General features: G+C 37.9%; 1 protein-coding gene across 1 annotated transcript in view; it reads left to right on the top strand.

Annotated features, from left to right (window-relative positions):
- Positions 1-15,815, top strand: part of LOC307126582 (NACHT, LRR and PYD domains-containing protein 3-like) — an 81,930-nt gene extending 66,115 nt beyond the window's left edge. The window contains exons 9-10 of the mRNA XM_079817178.1: positions 879-925; positions 14,840-15,815. Coding sequence (XP_079673304.1) covers positions 879-925; positions 14,840-15,375 — 583 coding nt within the window. The 3' untranslated portion in view covers positions 15,376-15,815. The remainder of the gene's footprint in view (positions 1-878; positions 926-14,839) is intronic.
- Positions 15,816-19,973: the final 4,158 nt, after the last annotated feature.

Here is a 19,973-nt window from a genome sequence, read left to right as displayed (position 1 = left end):
GCAGTTGCTAGGGAGTTCTGTGGGGTTGCTATGGTGTTGCTAGGTGGTTGGTAGATGGTTACAGATGGTTACTATGGAGTTTTTAGCCTGAGTTAACACTTAGCTAATCACTATTAGCATGTAACTAGTCACTGCTAGCATGTTGGAAGTCCTGTATGCTAACATGTGTCAAAAGAGCCCCCAACTCTGTACCCCCATGTTTCTACGACGTTCTAATGCAGAGATACGGTTCTTGCTAAATGGTTGCTAGGGTACTCTGTTTGGTTGCTAAGGAGTGGCTTGGGAGCTGCCAATGATGATCCGCCAAAGGCTGCTTGTCAGTATGAACGATATAAACCAACCGCAGTCCTTCTATGACTTTCAGATTAGAAGATATTCATCTTTGGGTTCGGGTTGCTAGGGTGCCTGATAATGGTTGCTAGGGCGTGGCTAGGAAGTAGTAAAGGGTAATTTGTGATTCGCTGTTTCTGCTCGAGTCAAACGACCCCAACCTCATGTTTCTATGACACTTCTGTCTAGAGACATCCCTTTGATCTCTTTCAATGGAAGACTATATTTGTGTGTGTGTGTGTGTGTGTGAGAGAGAGAGAGAGAGAGAGAGAGAGAGAGAGAAAGGGAGTGTGTGTGTGTGTGTGTGTGTGTGTGTGTGTGAGAGAGAGAGAGAGAGAGAGAGAAAGGGAGTGTGTGTGTGTGTGTGTGTGTGTGTGTGAGAGAGAGAGAGAGAGAGAGAGAGAGAGAAAGGGAGTGTGTGTGTGTGTGTGTGTGTGTGTGTGTGTGTGTGTGTGTGTGTGTGTGTGTGTGTGTGTGTGTGTGTGTGTGTGTGTGTGTGTGTGTGTGTGTGTGTTCACTGATTAACTATCACTGTGTGTGTTTTCTAGTGTGGGTCATGGAGGAGAGATCAGGATTACAGCAGGAGTACACAAATGTATGTCTACACACACACACACACACACACACACACACACACACACACACACACACACACACACACACACACTCTCTGTCACACACACACACACACACACACACACTCTCTCTCTCTGTCACACACACACACTCTCTCATATACGCACACTCACACACACACTCTCTCATACACGCGCACTCACACACACACACACACACACACACACACACACACACACACACACACACACACACACACACACACTTTTGTGATTGTTGTTGTGTTATAAATGTCCCTTGTGTTCAGACCTCTCTACATGATAAAAAGTAAAAATATTGTTTCTATGTCTAGAATGGCTTTAGACATATTTGTGTTTAGAATCTTTTCATTAGGGAATCCAACAAATCGACAAACATTGTACATAGCTTTTATGATTCCTCATTATAAACATAAGAAAGAAACACACAAACAGATAATACAATAAAAAACAACAACAAAGCAGAACAATCCCCATACTACCCACCCTAGGGACTTATATCACATTAATGGGACAATCAATGTTACACAGTTACTCAAGCCACGGTATCAAGGTAGTGGAGAAGGGGAAACCAAATTTTATCAAATTGATCCAGCTTGTTTAACAAAGAAAAACAAATTCTTTCCAAATGTAATAACTTTACCATTTCATCCAACCACAATTTAAGTTCTTCCAGAACTTTAGTATTAGTTTATTTGCAATAATAATCCCATAGGACATGAACTGTTGTTGCGATTTTTGAAAAGTGAGGTTATTTGAGATAATATCACCACAAGTGGGATCAGGCTCTAATTCAACATGTAACATTTCTGACTGCATTTGAAAAATATTAGTCCAGAATGGAATTAACTTGGAGCAAAGAGCATAGCTATGCAGGAGAGTGTTTTCCTCTGTCTGACATTTATCACATATTGGGGAAACATCTAAAAATATATATATATTCTGCTTTGTTTTAGAGTAATGGTGTTGATGAATAATCTTAAATTGAATAAGGCAGTGCCCAGAATTAACAGAGCATGTATGAATAGTCTCTAATGCATTAACCCATAGTTTGTCACTAATCCCCCCCTACTTCCTGCTCCCACTGTGATCTTTTATTCTGTGTAGAAGGTGAAGTTGTCGATAGTAGTGAGTTATACAGTAGAGAGATCAAGTGCCTAACCCCATTCCCAAGATTTAAGAGCTCATCAAACTTTGCAGAAGAAGCCTCATTCAGACAAGGCAAATGCTTTCTGACATAATCCCTGAGCTGCGAATATTGGAAAAAAATAGTTTTTATGCAAACCGTATTGTGCCTGCAGCTGACTAAATGAGGCAAAAGAACCATCAATAAATAGATCACCAATAGTTTGAAAGCCAAATTCTCTCCACTTTGTGAAAGCAGAGTCCATAGTAGAAGGAGTAAATGAGGGGTTCCCTCCAATTGGTAAGAGGAAAGATTACAAATTTTGATTTTGATTCTGCTTCCAAATGCGAATAGTACTATGGATTATACAATTAATAGTATAGGCCATAGGGCTGTCACTTTTTATTCGATATTCGAATATGCATTCAAACATGACGTGAATTATCTGTAATCGAACTATAAATAACCTATCCGGTTTTTAAAGTGCCATGTAGCGCATTTTTTACAGTCTATGATTAGACCGTTTGTTTTTTATTGTTTGCCATCCCATCCAATAGAGGGCGCTCTAAACGTATTTTAGCATAGGCCCATGACCAAATCAAGCGAATTATAGCCAGTCTGTTTTGAAAATGGAAGATAACTCTCAGAACGGCCAGCCTGAGCAGACAATTACGACCCCAACCCATCTTAAAAGTAGTTTCTGGAAACATTTTGGGTTCTACACCATAGATGGTAAAGTAACCGTTAAAGATAACCACTTCTCTCAACATTGACGCGCAAATACCTGTGTGTGCCAGGCACGTCTGTGCGCTCCGAACGGGTGTTCTCCACCGCGGGGAACATCGTCAACAAAAAGAGAGCCGCACTTGTTCCAGATCAAGTTGATAGATTAGTGTTTCTAGCAAACAATATAAAGAAATGAATGAGGCTATAGGCCGTTCTCCTGCTGCTGTTTAAGTTGTCACGTTATTGTTTGTGCCTGTTCTGATACTGTTTTTTTCCATGTAGCCTTGTGTTGTGATTGGCTATGCATAGTGGCACTTCATATCGATTAAGTTGATAACCTGCTGTTTCAAACATTAAGTTAACAATTTGTTTTTCCAGACAGGCTATGGAGTCCTGTTAAAGGGTAACCTCAGTGATTTAGCATTAGGCTTTGTATCAGTAGAAACCTGGTAGTATATTCAAATGATGGTACTTTCCCCCCTCATATCCCCCTGAGACAAGAGAATTATGCATTTTATTTCTGGAAAAATTCCTGCGTCATCGGAGGATTTTTTGGCCAGAGGCTAAAGACTACAGCCACTAGATGGAGCTGTTCCGCATGTTATCAACCCGCCCACAGGGAAGAGATCTCACGCACAGAATGTAAGACACAGACGGCCGAACGGACAATCATAACGGTGCGATGCAGACCAAAGTGAGTGTTTCAACTTTTCAATGAATTCCTGGTATAGTTTAGCTTCCATATGCGATCTGAAAACGTGCCAGACTGGCGCTTCACGTTACCTGAGCTCTTCGTGATGAAGGAAATCTGACACTGCTGCGTCTGTGCCGTGACTTTCGTTCGGCTCACTCACACTTTATTGAAAAGACACGTTCAGTTTTTAATTGTAGTGTTTATTCACTAACTGAACAAAATTATTGTATTACTATGAAGATCAAAACGACGGTGTACAGAGTGGCCTCGTAGGGCAGCGAAGCAAGTGCATTCTGGGAGTTGTTGTCTTTAATTCACATGTCTAGAAGGCACCAAATTCAAAAATAATTTCGCATTTCTACTACATAAATGACCCAGTATAATTAATAATAATAATTAATAATTTGTTACATTTATATAGCGCTTTTCTAGGCACTCAAAGCGCTTTACATAGAAGGGGGGAATCTCCTCAACCACCACCAATGTGCAGCATCCACCTGGATGATGCGACGGCAGCCATATTGCGCCAGTACGCCCACCACACACCAGCTGATTGGTGGAGAGGAGACAGAGTGATGATACCAATCGTATATATAGTTTAAATACAAAGCTTAATGCTAAACCACTGAAGTAACCCTTTAATGACTGTCAGACTGTTAATAAATTTGTGATTGAATCTCCGTTACAGTGTTGTTGTTGTTGTGTTTTTTGTTTGTTTTTTTCTCGGTTGGGGACGGCGCTCGTAGATTTTCGAATATATTTGAATACATTGCTTGATATTTGATATCCGTTCAAATTAGATTTTTCTCAAAAATGACAGCCCTAATAGGCCATCTTAGCTATTTTTATAGGAGACAAGATCACCGCCCCAATATCATACAGGATACATGCTTCTCTTTCCATTTGGATCCGCTGACTAAAGGAAGCAAAAGAACCATCAATAAATAGATCACCAATAGTTTGAATGCCCAAATCTCTCCACTTTGTGAAAGCAGAGTCCATAGTAGAAGGAGTAAATGAGGGGTTCCCTCCAATTGGTAAAAGGAAAGATTACACATTTTTATTTAATCTGCTTCCAAATGCGAATAGTACTATGGATTATACAATTAATAGTATAGGCCAGTTTAGCTATTTTTATAGGAGACAAGATCACCGCCCCAATATCATACAGGATACATGCTTCTCTTTCCATCTGGATCCAAGTGGAGTGTGTAAAGTTGTGATCTAATCACATTATGATAGTATGAAGAGCACAATAATTTTTTATTATTATTATTATTTATTTATTTATTTTGGGCAAGTGAACATTTTAACACAAAGAAACATAATTTACATCTTTTTTGGACAGTTTGTGCGGTTAATCCACAAATAAAAATAATAACAAAAAAAAAAACACACAAAAAACCCCCCCACAAAAGACTTATATGTAATGTGCAAAGTTATTTTCCCATTTTCCCAAAAAGGAGTGGGAAGAAGAAAACTTTTTTAATCCCACCCCCATTTCTCATAAATCATATAACATAATATAATAAGCTTCCTTTTTTTTTCATTGGACCATTACTTCATATCATTACACTTGAGGACGAAAAGTAACTGTTTTATCTTTGCTAACTTAATAATTAGATTGCAATAATAACTATAAGATACCAACAATGGTAAGGACATTTTACAGATACCAACACTGGTAAGGACAGCACATACCAACAATGGTAAAAAAAAAAAAAAAAAAAGAAATAACTAAAAATGACAAGCACAAACCAGCACTGCAGGATGGAATATTGAGATCATGTTAAGACAATCTCTCTATATATTGTGACCAGACCTTGTGTTTGTATTGCATCTTGAATATATTGATATTTTGGCATTGTTTGCAGTGTATATCCAAACTGTTCCAAAGTTTCACACCACGTATAGACACACAAAAGCTTTTATGAGTGGTTCAGACATTAGGTAATTTAAAATCTCCATATCCTCTTAAATTATGAATTCTCTCTTTGATTGTAAACAAGCCTTGCAAATTACATGGTAATAAATTGTTGAATGCTTTAAATAAAATGATTAGTGTGTAATATTTTACAAGGTCAAGAAATTTTAAGAGCTTGGAGTAAAGAAATAAATTATGAGTGTGTTCAAGAAAACCGACTTTATGGATGATTCTCATAGCACGTTTCTGTAAAATAACTATTGGATTAACTGTGGATTGGTAAGTATTTCCCCACACCTCAACACAATATGTGAGGTAAGGGAGTACCAAGGAACAGTATAATGTACGTAGTGAATTTTGATCAAGATCATATTTTACTTTATTTATTATTGAGAGGCATTTTGAAATTGTAGTTTTTATGTGTCTTACGTGGGCTTTCCATGATAATTTATTGTCCATTACAACTCCCAAGAATTTATACTCGTTTACTTTCTCGATTTGGACACCTTCAATCATAATTGGTAACTCTGAGTTAATTTTTAGGTTGCCAAACATCATTACTTTGGTCTTACTTAAATTAAGCGACAATTTGTTAGCATCCATCCACTTCTTTATATTATCTAGCTCCTCATTTACAGTACCTATAAGTTCATTATAATTATAACTACTGTACAACCCCAAATCAGAAAAAGTTGGGACAGTATGGAAAATGCAAAAAAAAAAAAAAAGTGATTTCTAAATTTACTTTGACTTGTATTTCATTGCAGACAATATGAACACAAAATATTTCATGTTTTGTCTGGTCAACTTCATGTCATTTGTAAATATGCATCCTTTCCTGTCATTCAGACCTGCAACACATTTCAAAAAAAGTTGGGACAGTAAAGCATTTACCACTTTGTAATGTTGCCATTCCTTTTCACAACACTTAAAAGACGTTTAGGGACTGAAGACACCAAGTGATGAAGTGTTTCAGGTGTAATTTTGTCCCATTCTTCCTGCAAACAAGTCTTAAGGTGGGCAACAGTACGGGGTCTTCGTTGTCGCATTTTGCACTTCAAAATGCATCACACATTCTCTATTGGAGACAGGTCGGGACTGCAGGCAGGCCAGTCAAGTACCCGTACCCTCTTCCTCCGCAGCCAGGACTTTGTAATGTGTGCAGAATGTGGTTTTGCATTGTCTGTTGAAATATGCATGGACGTCCCTGGAAAAGATGTCTTCTTGAAGGCAGCATATTATGCTCCAAAATCTCTATGTACTTTTCAGCATTAATGGTGCCTTCACAGAAGTGCAAGTTACCTTTGCCAAGGGCACTGACACAACCCCATACCATGACAGACCCTGGCTTTTGGACTTGTTGCTGGTAACAGTCTGGATGATCCTTTTCTTCTTTGGTCTGGAGCACACAGCGTCCATTCCTCCCAAAAACTACCTGAAATACTGATTCATCTGACCACAGTACACGTTTCCACTGTGTGATGGTCCATCCCAGATGCCTCCGAGCCCAGAGAAGTCGACGGCGCTTCTGGACACTGTTAACATAGGGCTTCCTTTTGGCACAGTACAGTTTTAACTGGCATTTGTGGATGTAACTACGTATTGTGGTACTTGACAAAGGTTTGCCAAAGTAGTCCTGAGCCCATGTGGTGATATCGCTTATAGATGAATGACGATTCTTGATGCAGTGCCGCCTGAGGGATCGGAGATCACGGTTGTTCAGCTTAGGCTTGCGCCCTTGTCCTTTACGCACTGAAATTCCTCCAGATTCCTTGAATCTTTTAATTATGTTATGCACTGTTGAATGTGAAATATCCAAATTTCTTTCTATCTTTCTTTGAGGAACATTGTTTTTAAACATTTCAATAATTTTCTCACGTATTTGTTGGCAAACTGGCGATCCTCTGCCCATCTTTGCTCCTAAAGGATTAGACCTTTCTTGGATGCTGCTTTTGTACCAAATCATAATTACAATCACCTGTTGACATCACCTGTTTCAAATCACATCATTATTTAACCATTTTACCTCATTACTAGCCCTAAATTGCTCCTGTCCCAACTTTTTTTTAAATGTGTTGCAGGTCTGAATGACAGGAAAGGATGCATATTTACAAATGACCATGAAGTTGTTCATATTGTCTGCAATGAAATAAGTCAAAGTAAATTTACTCACTTACTCACTCAAAAATCACTTCTTTTTTTTTATTTGCGTTTTCCATACTGTCCCAACTTTTTCTGATTTGGGGTTGTAAAATATATTGGTGTAATCTGTGAAAAGTATAAGTTTTAGTAACTGGGAAACCTTAAAAATATCGTTTATGTATAAATTGAACAACTTTGGCCCCAGTACTGAGCCCTGGGGGACACCACAAACAATGCCAAGTTTATTAGATGTATACGTTCCCATTTGTACAAACTGAACTCTTTCTATAAGATAGCTTCTTAACCAGTTCCCAGCGACCCCTCTGATACCGTACTGTTCTAATTTTTCAAATAAGAATGCATGATTAATTGTGTCAAAAGCTTTCTTCAAATCAATAAAAATACCCACAGCATTTTTCTTTTCATCAAATGCACGTATTATGTCCTCTATTGCATCAACTATTGCCATAGAAGTTGTTATTTTTGTCCTGAAACCATATTGCCCTTCATCAATTATTTGATGCTTATCAAGAAACTTTTCAAGACGTGAATCGAAGAGTTTTTCAAGAATTTTCGAAAACTGAGGCAGTAGGGAAATTGGTCGATAATTTGTAAAACTGTACTGTATTCTCACTTTTAAATATAGGTATTACTTTGGCAATTTTCATTTTTGGGGGAAATTGACCTGACTGGAAAGATAAGTTGCAGATATGAGTTAAAGGTGTTGCTATGTTGTTGATTACCCTTTTGACTAATACCATATCAATGTCGTGGCAATCTCTAGATAACTTACTTTTGGACTTGAGAACAATGTTTGTCACCTCTTGTACATTTGTTGCAGCTAGAAAAATAGAATATGGATTTTTTTCAATACTTGTATTTCTTTGAGAAGCTCCTTTATCGTGAATTTTTGCCGCCAACTCTGGACCAACATTTACAAAAAAACTATTGAAGCCATTAGCTTTATCATTCATGTTGTGAATTACACATTTATTGTCATTGAAATATTCAGGATACATTGCCTTTGTAGCTCCTTGTCTGATTAATCTATTTAATATATGCCATGTTACTTTCATATCATTATTATTTTCATATAATACTTTCCTGTGATATAGATAATAATAAAGAGAGAAGTTAGGGAGTGCCAATCCACCTACAGCTTTGGGTTTACAAAGGTGAGCTTTGCTTATTCTATGGGCTTTATAATCCCCCAAGTAAGGAATAATGATTGAATCCAGCTCAGAAGTTAGCTTTGAATAGTGACTGGAAATCCTTCATAACCTCAATTCCTAGATAAGTAAATTTATGCTGTGTTATTTTAAAAGGAAAGTTTTGTGAAACAGAAAGATCGCGTACCTTTTTATAGCCATTAATTCGCTCTTAGACCAGTTTATCCTGTACCCTGAGAATGTATCAAAATGAGAGAGGATTTCTAAAATTCTTTCAATAGTAAACTGGGGTTTAGTAATATATAACAGGATATCATCAGTATATAATGAAATTTTGCTTATTGTAATCTTTAACCTTTTCAGTAATACTGTTATGGTGGCCTCATTTAAAGTAGGAGGCAAAATGCCCACAGTATTCGCATGGGTATACTAAATAAATAAGGTGAAAAAAGATCACGGAATTATTTGTAGAATTCACTAGGGTACCCATCAGGGCCAGGGGCCTTTCCACACTTCATTGACCCAATTGTATCTCGTATTTTTGAGAATGAAAGTTCAGCATTGAGGAAGTCAAGATCTTTCTGAACTAGAGTAGGGAGGTCACAACTATCCAAGAAGTTTTTTTACAGCCAGGTCATTGATTAAGGCCCTAGAGGAGTATAATTCCTCATATAATTGTTTGAATCTTCTATTAATGTCCTTATGAGATGTTAATATAACACCTTTTTCTGACTTAACTTTGCTTATAGTATGATCACTTTCCACTTTCTTAATTTGTCTAGTCAATAATTTATGAGATTTTTCATCAAATTAAAAAAAAAATGTGTTGTGTAAATAAATATCCCCTAGTTATACGATCCGAGAGAATCTGATTGTATTTAAACCTTAATAAAAGGATCTTCTTATAGATCTCCATGGATGGGAACACCGCATTTTCTTTATCCAATCTATTAATTTGTTGTTCCAGATCTGCCAACTCAGCCCTTTTTCTTTTCTTTCTAGCAGCCTTAAAAGAAATAATACAACCCCTGATATAAGCTTTCATGTTTTCCCACAATATTGAGGGGGACATTCCAGGAAGATCATTGTTACGTGCTTAGGAGATGTTAAAGGGATGATGACGCAACACTTCTGTGAGATGCAACTGTTGAGGTGTGCAGGCAGCAAATAGAATCAACAGACTGAATTAACAGCATTGAAAAGGTTTATTTCCATAAAATAATAAGTTACCAAAACAGATAACATATATAAGAAAAGGTAGAAGAACTGAAACAATGATAACAAGAGAGTCGCCCAAATCAATGAAACAATCAAAACAAAACCCCAATCATTACTAACCCAAACCTCTAATACTAACTAACGAAAGAAAAATGTAGAAACAAAACCGAGATCTTCAGCGTATACGACGCTCAAAATAAACTACGCTAAATACAATACAAGATTACAACTGAGGGCGATCTCCCTTTCTAACTAAATAACAATAAGAAAACTATCTACCTAAATAGAACTAAATAAACAGGCAACTAAAGCTTAACAAAGGGAATCAACTCTACCGGATGGTTAACATGCCTAGGCCTCATACACGTACTGATTCACGTTGATCTCAAACACCTGCGAGGAACAGCGACAAACACTCTCAGACGCAACTAGTGTGTCACTAACATGATAATGAACAAACCTCAAAGGAGTGTTAACTCGGCAATAACTATGCACAAACTGCAACATATGATCAGGGTACTTGATAGTCACAGATAAGACAAATGAGTGAGAGTTCGTATGAATCCCCTCACTGCCCATTCACAAGAAATGGGGCCTCTTATCATGCCGGCACGTCCGCTGATTGGTCGACGTCACTCGTTACGTCGAACGTCCCTCCTCCTTGCGTAGTGACAATAGTATAGCGTTCGTCTGCTGTGATTCCCTAGATAAAGCAAAACAAGAACAATGGAAAAGACAACAAGCCCCCCCCCCCCACCCCCACCCCCACCCCCGCCGAACCATACAAGAAAACACATGGAATGTAACAATCATTCATCTCAAAGAAAAAATGATTTAGTTTTCTTATAAAATTGCAAAACTGTGGTTCCTTTAAAAACTGTGGGTCCAGTTTCCATATCCTGTCAAAATGAGGCAAGTTAGCTAGATTTAACCCTCTGGAGTCTGAGCTCTTTTGGGGCTCTTTAGAAGTTTTTACATGCTCTTACATCTGTGTTTTTTTTCAGTTGCTTATAAATACATTAATGGCAAAGTGTAATTACACTGTATTCAGCACAAACTGGGCTACCAGAATATGTGAGCAACATGAATGTACATGCTTGTATTTTTGAGAGAAAAATGTTTATGCACGGTTTTTGAAAAAACAAAAACTTTGTTTTAAAATTAAGGCCTCAAAACACACAATAGATATGTGTTCACAAGACTTTTGACTCCATCTTGTATTTCCATAGAGTTTTTTCTTTATACTGGTGTGAGAATCTTTGAGCCTACTCATTCACATAAAACAATACACTGATTTAAAATTGTAAGACAGTTTCTCTTCACAAAGCCAATATGCAAGGAGGCGTGATATCTAATGAATAATGATGAGATAGCACCTGAGATAACAAAGGACATAATAGCCCACATTAATGAGCTGCATAATGAATGATATCTAATGAATAATGATGAGATAGCTCCAGAGATAACAAAGGACATAATAGCCCGCATTAATGAGCTGCATAATGAATGAGCTTCAGGTAGGCCTATGTGACAGAGAGCAACAGAGCAAAGGAAATATATATTTTTTGTAGTTTCTTTTATTTGGAATGTAGTCAACAAAGGCCTATTATATTTTAAATCATCAAAAGATTTGACTACACTGCAAAAAATGCTCTTCTTATTTGTTTTTTTTTCTTGTTTCCAGTCCAAATATTTAAAATTCTTAAATCAAGATTAATTTACTAGATAAGTAAAAATTGCTGGGGGGGGAAATCAAAATGAAGTGAGTTTTTGCTTAGTTAGTTAGTTAGTAAGTTAACTTGAATGTCCCCAAGGGGAATGAAGATCGAAATTTTATTGTTTAATGTTATTTTTATTTAGTATTATTATGTTGTATTATTTTTCATAATTATTTGTATAATGTACAATGTAAAGTCAGACTGTGTTGAACATTGTGTCCCAAGGAGAGACTTGGATGAGCTATATTTGTTACAGGAATGTGCACTCTTATAGAACATGTTTCCACTGATGCACACAGTAGCATGCATCTGTTCCTGATGTATTGTCAACTGATTCTTTATAAGGAAAGTGGATTGTGCAACTGATGTAAGCATGATGTATACGCTCTATTTTAAACATAGGACGCATGTTTCTCTTCCTTCTATGGAAGTCTCTTCCTAGTGAGATCCTCTGTTAGTAGTATATATAATATTCAAATTGAGTGTCCAGCCTCAGATAAGAGACTCAGAGGAGAGACGAGACGAGATGAGAGATGGACGAGGGACGAAGAGAGGATGAAGAAGGGAGAGGGGAGAGAAATGGAGGAATGGAGAAACATACAGCTGGCATGAGACAATAACTTTTTAATGTCTCAACTATGTCTGATATATAAAATAATAAAAAGAGATCTTTTGGCAAATTACTGGTATCCGGTCCTGTGATTCAATCATAACGGGGACAAAAGCTGAATTTTCAGATCTACAGGGAAATTCTGCTTGGGCACAGTGCAGAGTTTCATAAAGGTAGACCAGATAACTTAAAACATATTATCTGTATTATCTGCCACAACAATTTATGATATATTAAACCATAATTTATGATTTATTACACCAATGTATCAAAACACAACAATTAATGAGATTAAAACCATGTTTTTACTCCAAACTTTATATCACAAGTCAAACGTTATAAATAGCCAAGCCAACATGGTTTAAATAACACAAATAAGCCATATATTGTCGCGATTGTGTGTTTATTATCTTCAGACGTGTCTATCTGCATGTTAGAGCAATTTCTGGAAGCTGTTTATGTCAGAGAGAATGTCACATGGTATCTTCTTCATGCGTGCTATATATGGACTACATGTGCACGGAACGCCCTCCGGCTGCCAGTATGAACTGAAAACACAACAGATTGAAATAACACTTCTCTGTATAGAAATTTGACACAGACATATGAAAATCTATCAATATTTCTACTCATCTGCACACTTATGAACTAAAAGGGATGTTGTTTAGTCGTGAGTCTTCATGAGGAGAATGGAGGACATTTCAGCGTTTCTTTAGACATATGCCTCATGTTTGTGAGACAAGTATTCACTAAGCTAGAGGTCATTTTCTGAAGACAATCAGAATGAATGTCTTTGACAGAGAGGCTGCAGATCGCGCATCATGTTTGATTTCTTTATTTTGCAAAAAGCACAACAATTTGTTTTTATTGTGACTGTACACAAAAAATAGAAACTTAACAGATTATAATGATGTATAACACTTGCCTGAATGATAGAAAACGACAGAGTTATTTGAGTCTCTTTGGCACTGATTAAAAAAAAGCAAGCCAATCACGCCGGCGCAACGGCGGACTCGAGAGGGTTAAAGAGAATGAGAGAGAAGCATGATCTGAAATCACTATATCATGATATGCAACCTTACTAGCAAGTGGCACCAATTTAACATCAGCCAAGAAATAATCAATTCTAGTATATACATTGTGAACATTAGAATGAAAAGAGTATGCTCTGTCCTGAAGGTTAAAAATTCTCCAAAAATCAAACAAATTAGAATTATTACAATATTCCTTCATAAAAATGCTGGAATTAGAAGGTGGTGCTCTATGGGATGATGCTCTATCCAGATATGATTCCAAAACTAAATTCAAGTCACCTGCAATGAGTAAACTTGTTTGCGACATGTCAGGGATCTGAGCGAAATATTAACCAGTGTTATGGGTAATGAATATAAATCTCCAATAACTATTAAATACCTTCCTTCCTTATCTGCGATAGTTATCTTATGAGTGAATGGTGTGCCCTTCCTGAAGAGTATGGCCACCCCTCTTGATCTAACTGCACAAGTAGAGTGATAAGTTTGACCGATCCATAAACAACTTAGCTTGATGTATTCATTTTTATTTAGGTGCGTTTCTTGGAGAAAAATTATATCACTAGATAACATCCTTAGATGTGCCAATACCTTGTCCCTTTTAACTGAGTGATTTAATCCTTTCATGTTCCAAGTAACCACAGTCAATTTTCTCCCCTTATCCTGCTGTGTTAAATTATCCTGCGTGGCGTAGGCTCATTCAAAATGTTTATAAATCCCATCAGTGCAAAATATATGGTCAAATCCTGAGTATAAATGTCCCAAAACAACCCTCCCTTTAACATACTCTTGCCTATACATAAGAGAAAGTTTCAGAGTAAGGCGTGACCCCACTAAGCAATTTACAAAATAGAAAAAACAGAACAGCAATAGCAAGGAAATCAAAACTTATTGATAAAATGTAGAACTATGAAAAGAGATTTTAAATGTTTTACTCACATAAGTGTGTGTTGCACCATTCCTGTCGGATCCAATATAGAAGGCATAGCATTGTGTTTTAATCTCAATATGTCTGCAAATCCAGTCTCGACCTGTGTCTTGTTTTCAATTGATTCTGCAGTGAAATGAAGCGAACAAACACGCCATGTCTTACGCATGTGAGCTGGAACCGGCATGTTTATTGCTTGGTAGCGACCCGTTTAGCTCCACGTGTCGGTGGGCTTGAGGCGGTGCTTCTGCATCCTATGACGTCAGTGGTCGACATATTCTGAGATCTCTCGTTTTCTGGGCCTGGTGTCTATAAAAGCTTTTCTTTGACTAACAAGAACAATTTCAGCTCTGGAACTTACAGGATATTCTTATATCACAATTAACTTTTATATATCAAAGGCTCAAGGGAAAGTTGATTTCTCAATTCATCACCCCTTTAAGTGTTTTTAACTAGCAAGGAAAATGTCCCCTGAGTCGGTTCTCAGAATATTTCACTATAAAAGCGAGGACATTTGGCCCTTATAAGTATAGCCAAACCTGTACACACACAAATACACAGCTTTAGTAATTATTGTTGTGTTATAAATGTCTCTCTCCTTGTGTTCAGATGCCTGTGATCTCACACTGGATCCAAACACAGCAAACAATCATCTCATTCTGTCTGAGAAGAACAGAAAGGTGACATCTGTGAAAGAGTCCCAGTCATATCCTGATCATCGAGAGAGATTTGATGGGTGTTGTCAGGTTCTGTGTAGAGAGAGTCTGTCTGGAGGCTGTTACTGGGAGGCTAAACTGAGTGGAGATGCTAATATATCAGTGGCATATAAAGAGATCAGCAGGAAAGGAGTGAAAGAAAACTGTTGGTTTGGATTCAATGAAAACTCCTGGAATCTGAACTGCTCTAATGACGGCTTCTCTGTCTGCCATGATAGTAAGGAAACTGGCATAACTTCAGGTTCCTCAAATAGATTTGGAGTGTATGTGGATGAGTCTGCCGGCATTCTCTCCTTCTACAGCGTCTCTGGCACAAACACACTAACACACTTACACACATTCACTCAAAAATTCACTGGGTCTCTCTATGCTGGATTTGAGGTTCCTGATGGTTCCTCAGTTTCTCTGTGTGAGATTGTAAAGCTGTGATCAACAACAGAGACATCACACACACACCTGGCTGAACAAAAAACAAAACAAAAAAACACACAATTTATATACTGTTGTTCTTTCGGTTACCAAGGATGCTTCACTGCATGAGCTCTTACCGGGTTTGTGTCCATTTACTCTCAATGACTGTGTAATTATGTGAAGAGGGTTTGGTGGTTTGTTCTTTAGTTAAAGGTCCAGAATTGTGTATAATATCACATGTATGTGTGTTTATCGATATCGAGTTGTCTAGTCTCATTAGTGTAGAGCAGCTTGATGGCAAGTTCAAATATGTGACTTTGAAGTGAACTGATAGAAAATACTTGTGTGAAAAGAGTTCATGAATGTTTCTTAATGTAATTGCATGGTACAATTATAATGATTGAATCGGGGCTCGTAAAACTACAAAGTCTGGGCTAATAAATGTTTATATACTTTGCATACTTTGTTTAAGGAGTGCTTTGTCTTCACCTTTAAGGACTGCCACCTAAAATGTGTTTAAACTACAATGTATTGCTTCATTATTTAGACTTGATGACTGCAGCGAAGTATCAGCAAAGAAAATTAAAAACAATACAAAGTGGATAATAATATTGTTCTGTATTAATATACAAAAAGGAAAATCGGCTCTCAAATGGGAACTGACTCTCACCGTTCATGAACGACACATCACTCAGACTGATCTCATGAAATAGCGTATGTATGACACGCCAATTCGCTATGCCATTTTGGTGTGCTATCAAGACGCATAATCGCTTTTTAGCGTGTTTATCAACGCCGTTTCATTCTATCCCCTACACTGCCCCTACCCCTAAACCTACCCATCACACACACACGCGCACACACACACACACACACACACACACACACACACACACACACACACACACACATACACACACACTGCCCCTGCCCCTGCCCCTGCCCCTAAACCTATCCATCACAAGAAACATTCTGCATTTTTTAATTTTCAAAAAAACATAATTTAGTATGTTTATAAATCCATTTACATTCACGCGGAATCACACGGCGTACACATACACGTGGAATCACATGGCGTTGACATACAGGTGGAATCACACGGCGTAGACATACACGCAGAGATTATTGTTCGTTTCGGCGTACACATACACGCGGAATCACACGGCATAGACATTCACATGGAATCACACGGCGTAGACATACACGCGGAATGACACGTCGTAGACATACACGCGGATAACTCAAAATGCGTACAGATAACACGCCATTTGGCTTTAGAAAGTGGCGTGTATTTTACGCAAAGTCATGATGTCATGTTGCATCACTACTGTTTCTGCTGATGGTGTTTTATTTACTGTTGGTTTCTAAGTTACCAATACGACTGTAATTTGCTCGAACAACTGGATGGAAATGCACCTAATTCGCATTTGTAATTAGTTTTTTTCTTTTTTGTGAACTGAAAAGATTTGCTTCATGTTTGGATAGAAACCCAGCTACAGACAAGCAGTGTTGGGGAAAGTTACTTTGAAAAGTAATGCATTACAATATTGCGTTACTCCCTTAAAAAGTAACTAATTGAGTTACTTAGTTACTTTTTAAGAAAAATAATACGTTACGTTACTTTTGTGTTACTTTTTCTCACCTGGGCTGGGCTTGTTTTTGTTTATAACAAAAAAGGAATATTTTTGTGCAACGGTCAAGACCTCTTCATACCAAAATTGAAATAATAAGCCCCAGGCTGAGGTAAAAATGCAAATTCACGCATGAACAGTAGAGGGCGCAGCTCTGCTGTGCTGCCATTCTGGATAATCGTAGAATAGGATGCAGTAAAAAAAGTTTTACCAATAAAAACAAAAAATCTAGTAATTTTCATCATCAAAGGTCAGCAGCAAGACATTGGTAAATTAAATATAAAGGTAGATTATGCAAAAAAAAAATTATTTTACTTAACATTTAATTATTGGAGGTTTGCATAGTACTCTGATTTTGCATTTGACTGATTTTATTCATTTTGAGGAGTACAGAATCTTTATTGTGCAAGTGAGATAAATAAATGCTCACATTTAGTCTGGAACTACAATAACCATCATGGTTACACACAACGCCTCTGCACTTATTTTTCTCAACATGGGGCAGGAGAGCTGTCAGTCAAATTAATGTGAAAAAGTAACTTGCGTTACTTTTTTGAAAAAGTAACTCAGTTATTTTGTTCTAAATTTGAAAAGTAATGCGTTACTTTACTAGTTACTTGGAAAAAGTAATATTATTACGTAACTCAAGTTACTTGTAATGCGTTACCCCCAACACTGCAGACAAGCATGAAGCACTCACTGAGTTAAACACAAAGAGGCTGGCTATCATGCGTTTTAATGAAGATGTCTGTGTGAGATGGAAAACAACTGAAACATGAAAATCCCACAATTTTCAATCTGGTTTCCGGCCGCATCACAGCACAGAGACAGCGCTCATAAAGATAATAAATGATATTCGCTTAAATACTGATACAGGTAAATTATCAGTGCTGGTGCTACTCGACCTCAGTGCTGCATTCGACACTGTTGACCACAACATACTTCTTGACAGGCTGGAAAACTGGGTCGTGCTTTCTGGGATGATCCTTATATGGTTCAGGTCATACTCAGAAGGGAGAGGTTATTATGTGAGTATAGGTGACCATAAGTCTGAATGGACATCCATGACATGCGGAGTCCCACAAGGGTCAATTCTTGCACCACTCCTATTCAACCTGTATATGCTGCCACTCAGCCAAATAATGAGAGAGAACCAAATTGCTTACCACAGCTATGCTGACGACACCCAGATCTACTTAGCCCTATCACCTAATGACTACAGCCCCATTGACTCTCTATGTAAATGCATTGATGAAGTTAACAACTGGATGTGCCAAAACTTTCTTCAGTTAAACAAAGACAAAACTGAAATCACTACATTTGGAACTAAAGATGAAATTCTCAAGGTGAACGCATATCTTGAGGCTAAAGGTCTAAAAACAAAAGATCAAGGCAGGAATCTTGGTGAGATTTTGGAGTCAGACCTGAGTTTCAGTCGTCATGTCAAAGCAATAACTAAATCAGCTTACTATCATCTGAAAATATCGCCAGAATTAGATGCTTTGTTTCCAGGCAAGACTTAGAGAAACGCTCCGAAGCTTCATGTTTTGAAATCGGTCATCACTACATACAGTAAGTCGTTTTTTTTTTTTTTGTGCACAAAAACTATTCTCGTCGCTTCATAAAGTTATTGTAGAACCACTGTAGTGAGATGGACTTTGTAACGACGTCTTTAGTACCTTTTATGGGTCTTGAGAGTGTAAAGTGCATTGTGCCAATGGAGGCCTTTCTGAGCCATCAGATTTCAACTAAAATATCTTCATTTCATCGTCTGATAAGAGGTGATACACTGACGTTAGCAGCGCTGCACAGCTGTTAGTGTACGTTCGATATTTATGGGACAGTAAAATTGTGGAAGATTTTTTATTTTCAAAAGAAATTGAAGGAAGAGCTACGGGTGAGGAAATTTTCAAAATGTTGGACACTTTCATGGTAGAAGAACATCTGAGTTGGAAAAAATGTGTGTCTGTTTCGATGGTTTCAGCCATCAGCTTTCAACAAAAATATCTTCATTTCTGTTCCGAAGATGAACGGAGGTCTTACGGGTGTCGAACGACATGAGGGGAAGTAATTAATGAAAGAATTTTCATTTTTGCCTGAACTAACCCTTTAAAGGGGTGGTAAACCACGATTTCACTATTCTAACTTTAGCTAGTGTAATGTTGCTGCTTGAGCATAAACAACATCTGCAAAGTTACAACGTTCAAAGTTTAAAGCAAAGGGAGATATTTGCTTTTAAAGAAATCAGTTTCTAAGAACTACAGCAAACGGCCAGTAGGCGACTACACACATTCCTCCAGGGTTGGTGACATCAACAGGCTCAATATTTACATAAACCCCTCCTCCGAGAATATTAAATAAGGGGGGGGTGAGGCCATTTTGTATTGCGGCGCTGTTGTGGTATAGTCAGGCTGGAGTGTTGTTGCCGCGATGCCGAGGAAACGCTGTTATTTTCATCCGGATTGCAGGTCTGGGGTACTTGCTCTGTTCAGCCTTCATAGGGACGGGGGTGCGTTGCAGAGCGTTTAACATAAAACATGTTATATGCACGTGTGTTTGAGTCAGCGGGGAATCAGGCGCGCGCAGGGCTCCCTGCAGCACATCCACGGAGGAGAACATCCACCGTCTTCGCGATTTCAATGCCGGATTTGCACAACGTCAGCTGCGTGAAAAAAACACTGCCGGTGCGTGGATGCACGACGCGCGCGCTGCACATTTCACGGAGGACAACACAAACTTCCACAAACTTCGCGAGTTCAATACAGGATATGCACAACGGCTTGTCCTGAAAGCTGGATTTACAAACAGAAGCTGTTTACGGGCCACAACCTGTAAGTCTGATTTATTTTTCATCGATGTGTTTTCCTGTAATAGGTTGTAGCAAGGAAGTAAACAGATGACAACGCTGTTCTGCAAACCAGTCTGTTAAATGCTCATTCATACTTAACGTTATCCGACGAACACCTTACGTTACAAACACTAACG

This window comes from Gobio gobio (assembly GCF_949357685.1).
Source record: "Gobio gobio genome assembly, chromosome: 5".
NCBI classification, from domain to species: Eukaryota; Metazoa; Chordata; class Actinopteri; order Cypriniformes; family Gobionidae; genus Gobio; species Gobio gobio.
Note: the sequence above shows the minus strand (reverse complement) of the source record. Positions and strands in the feature narration are given on the sequence as shown.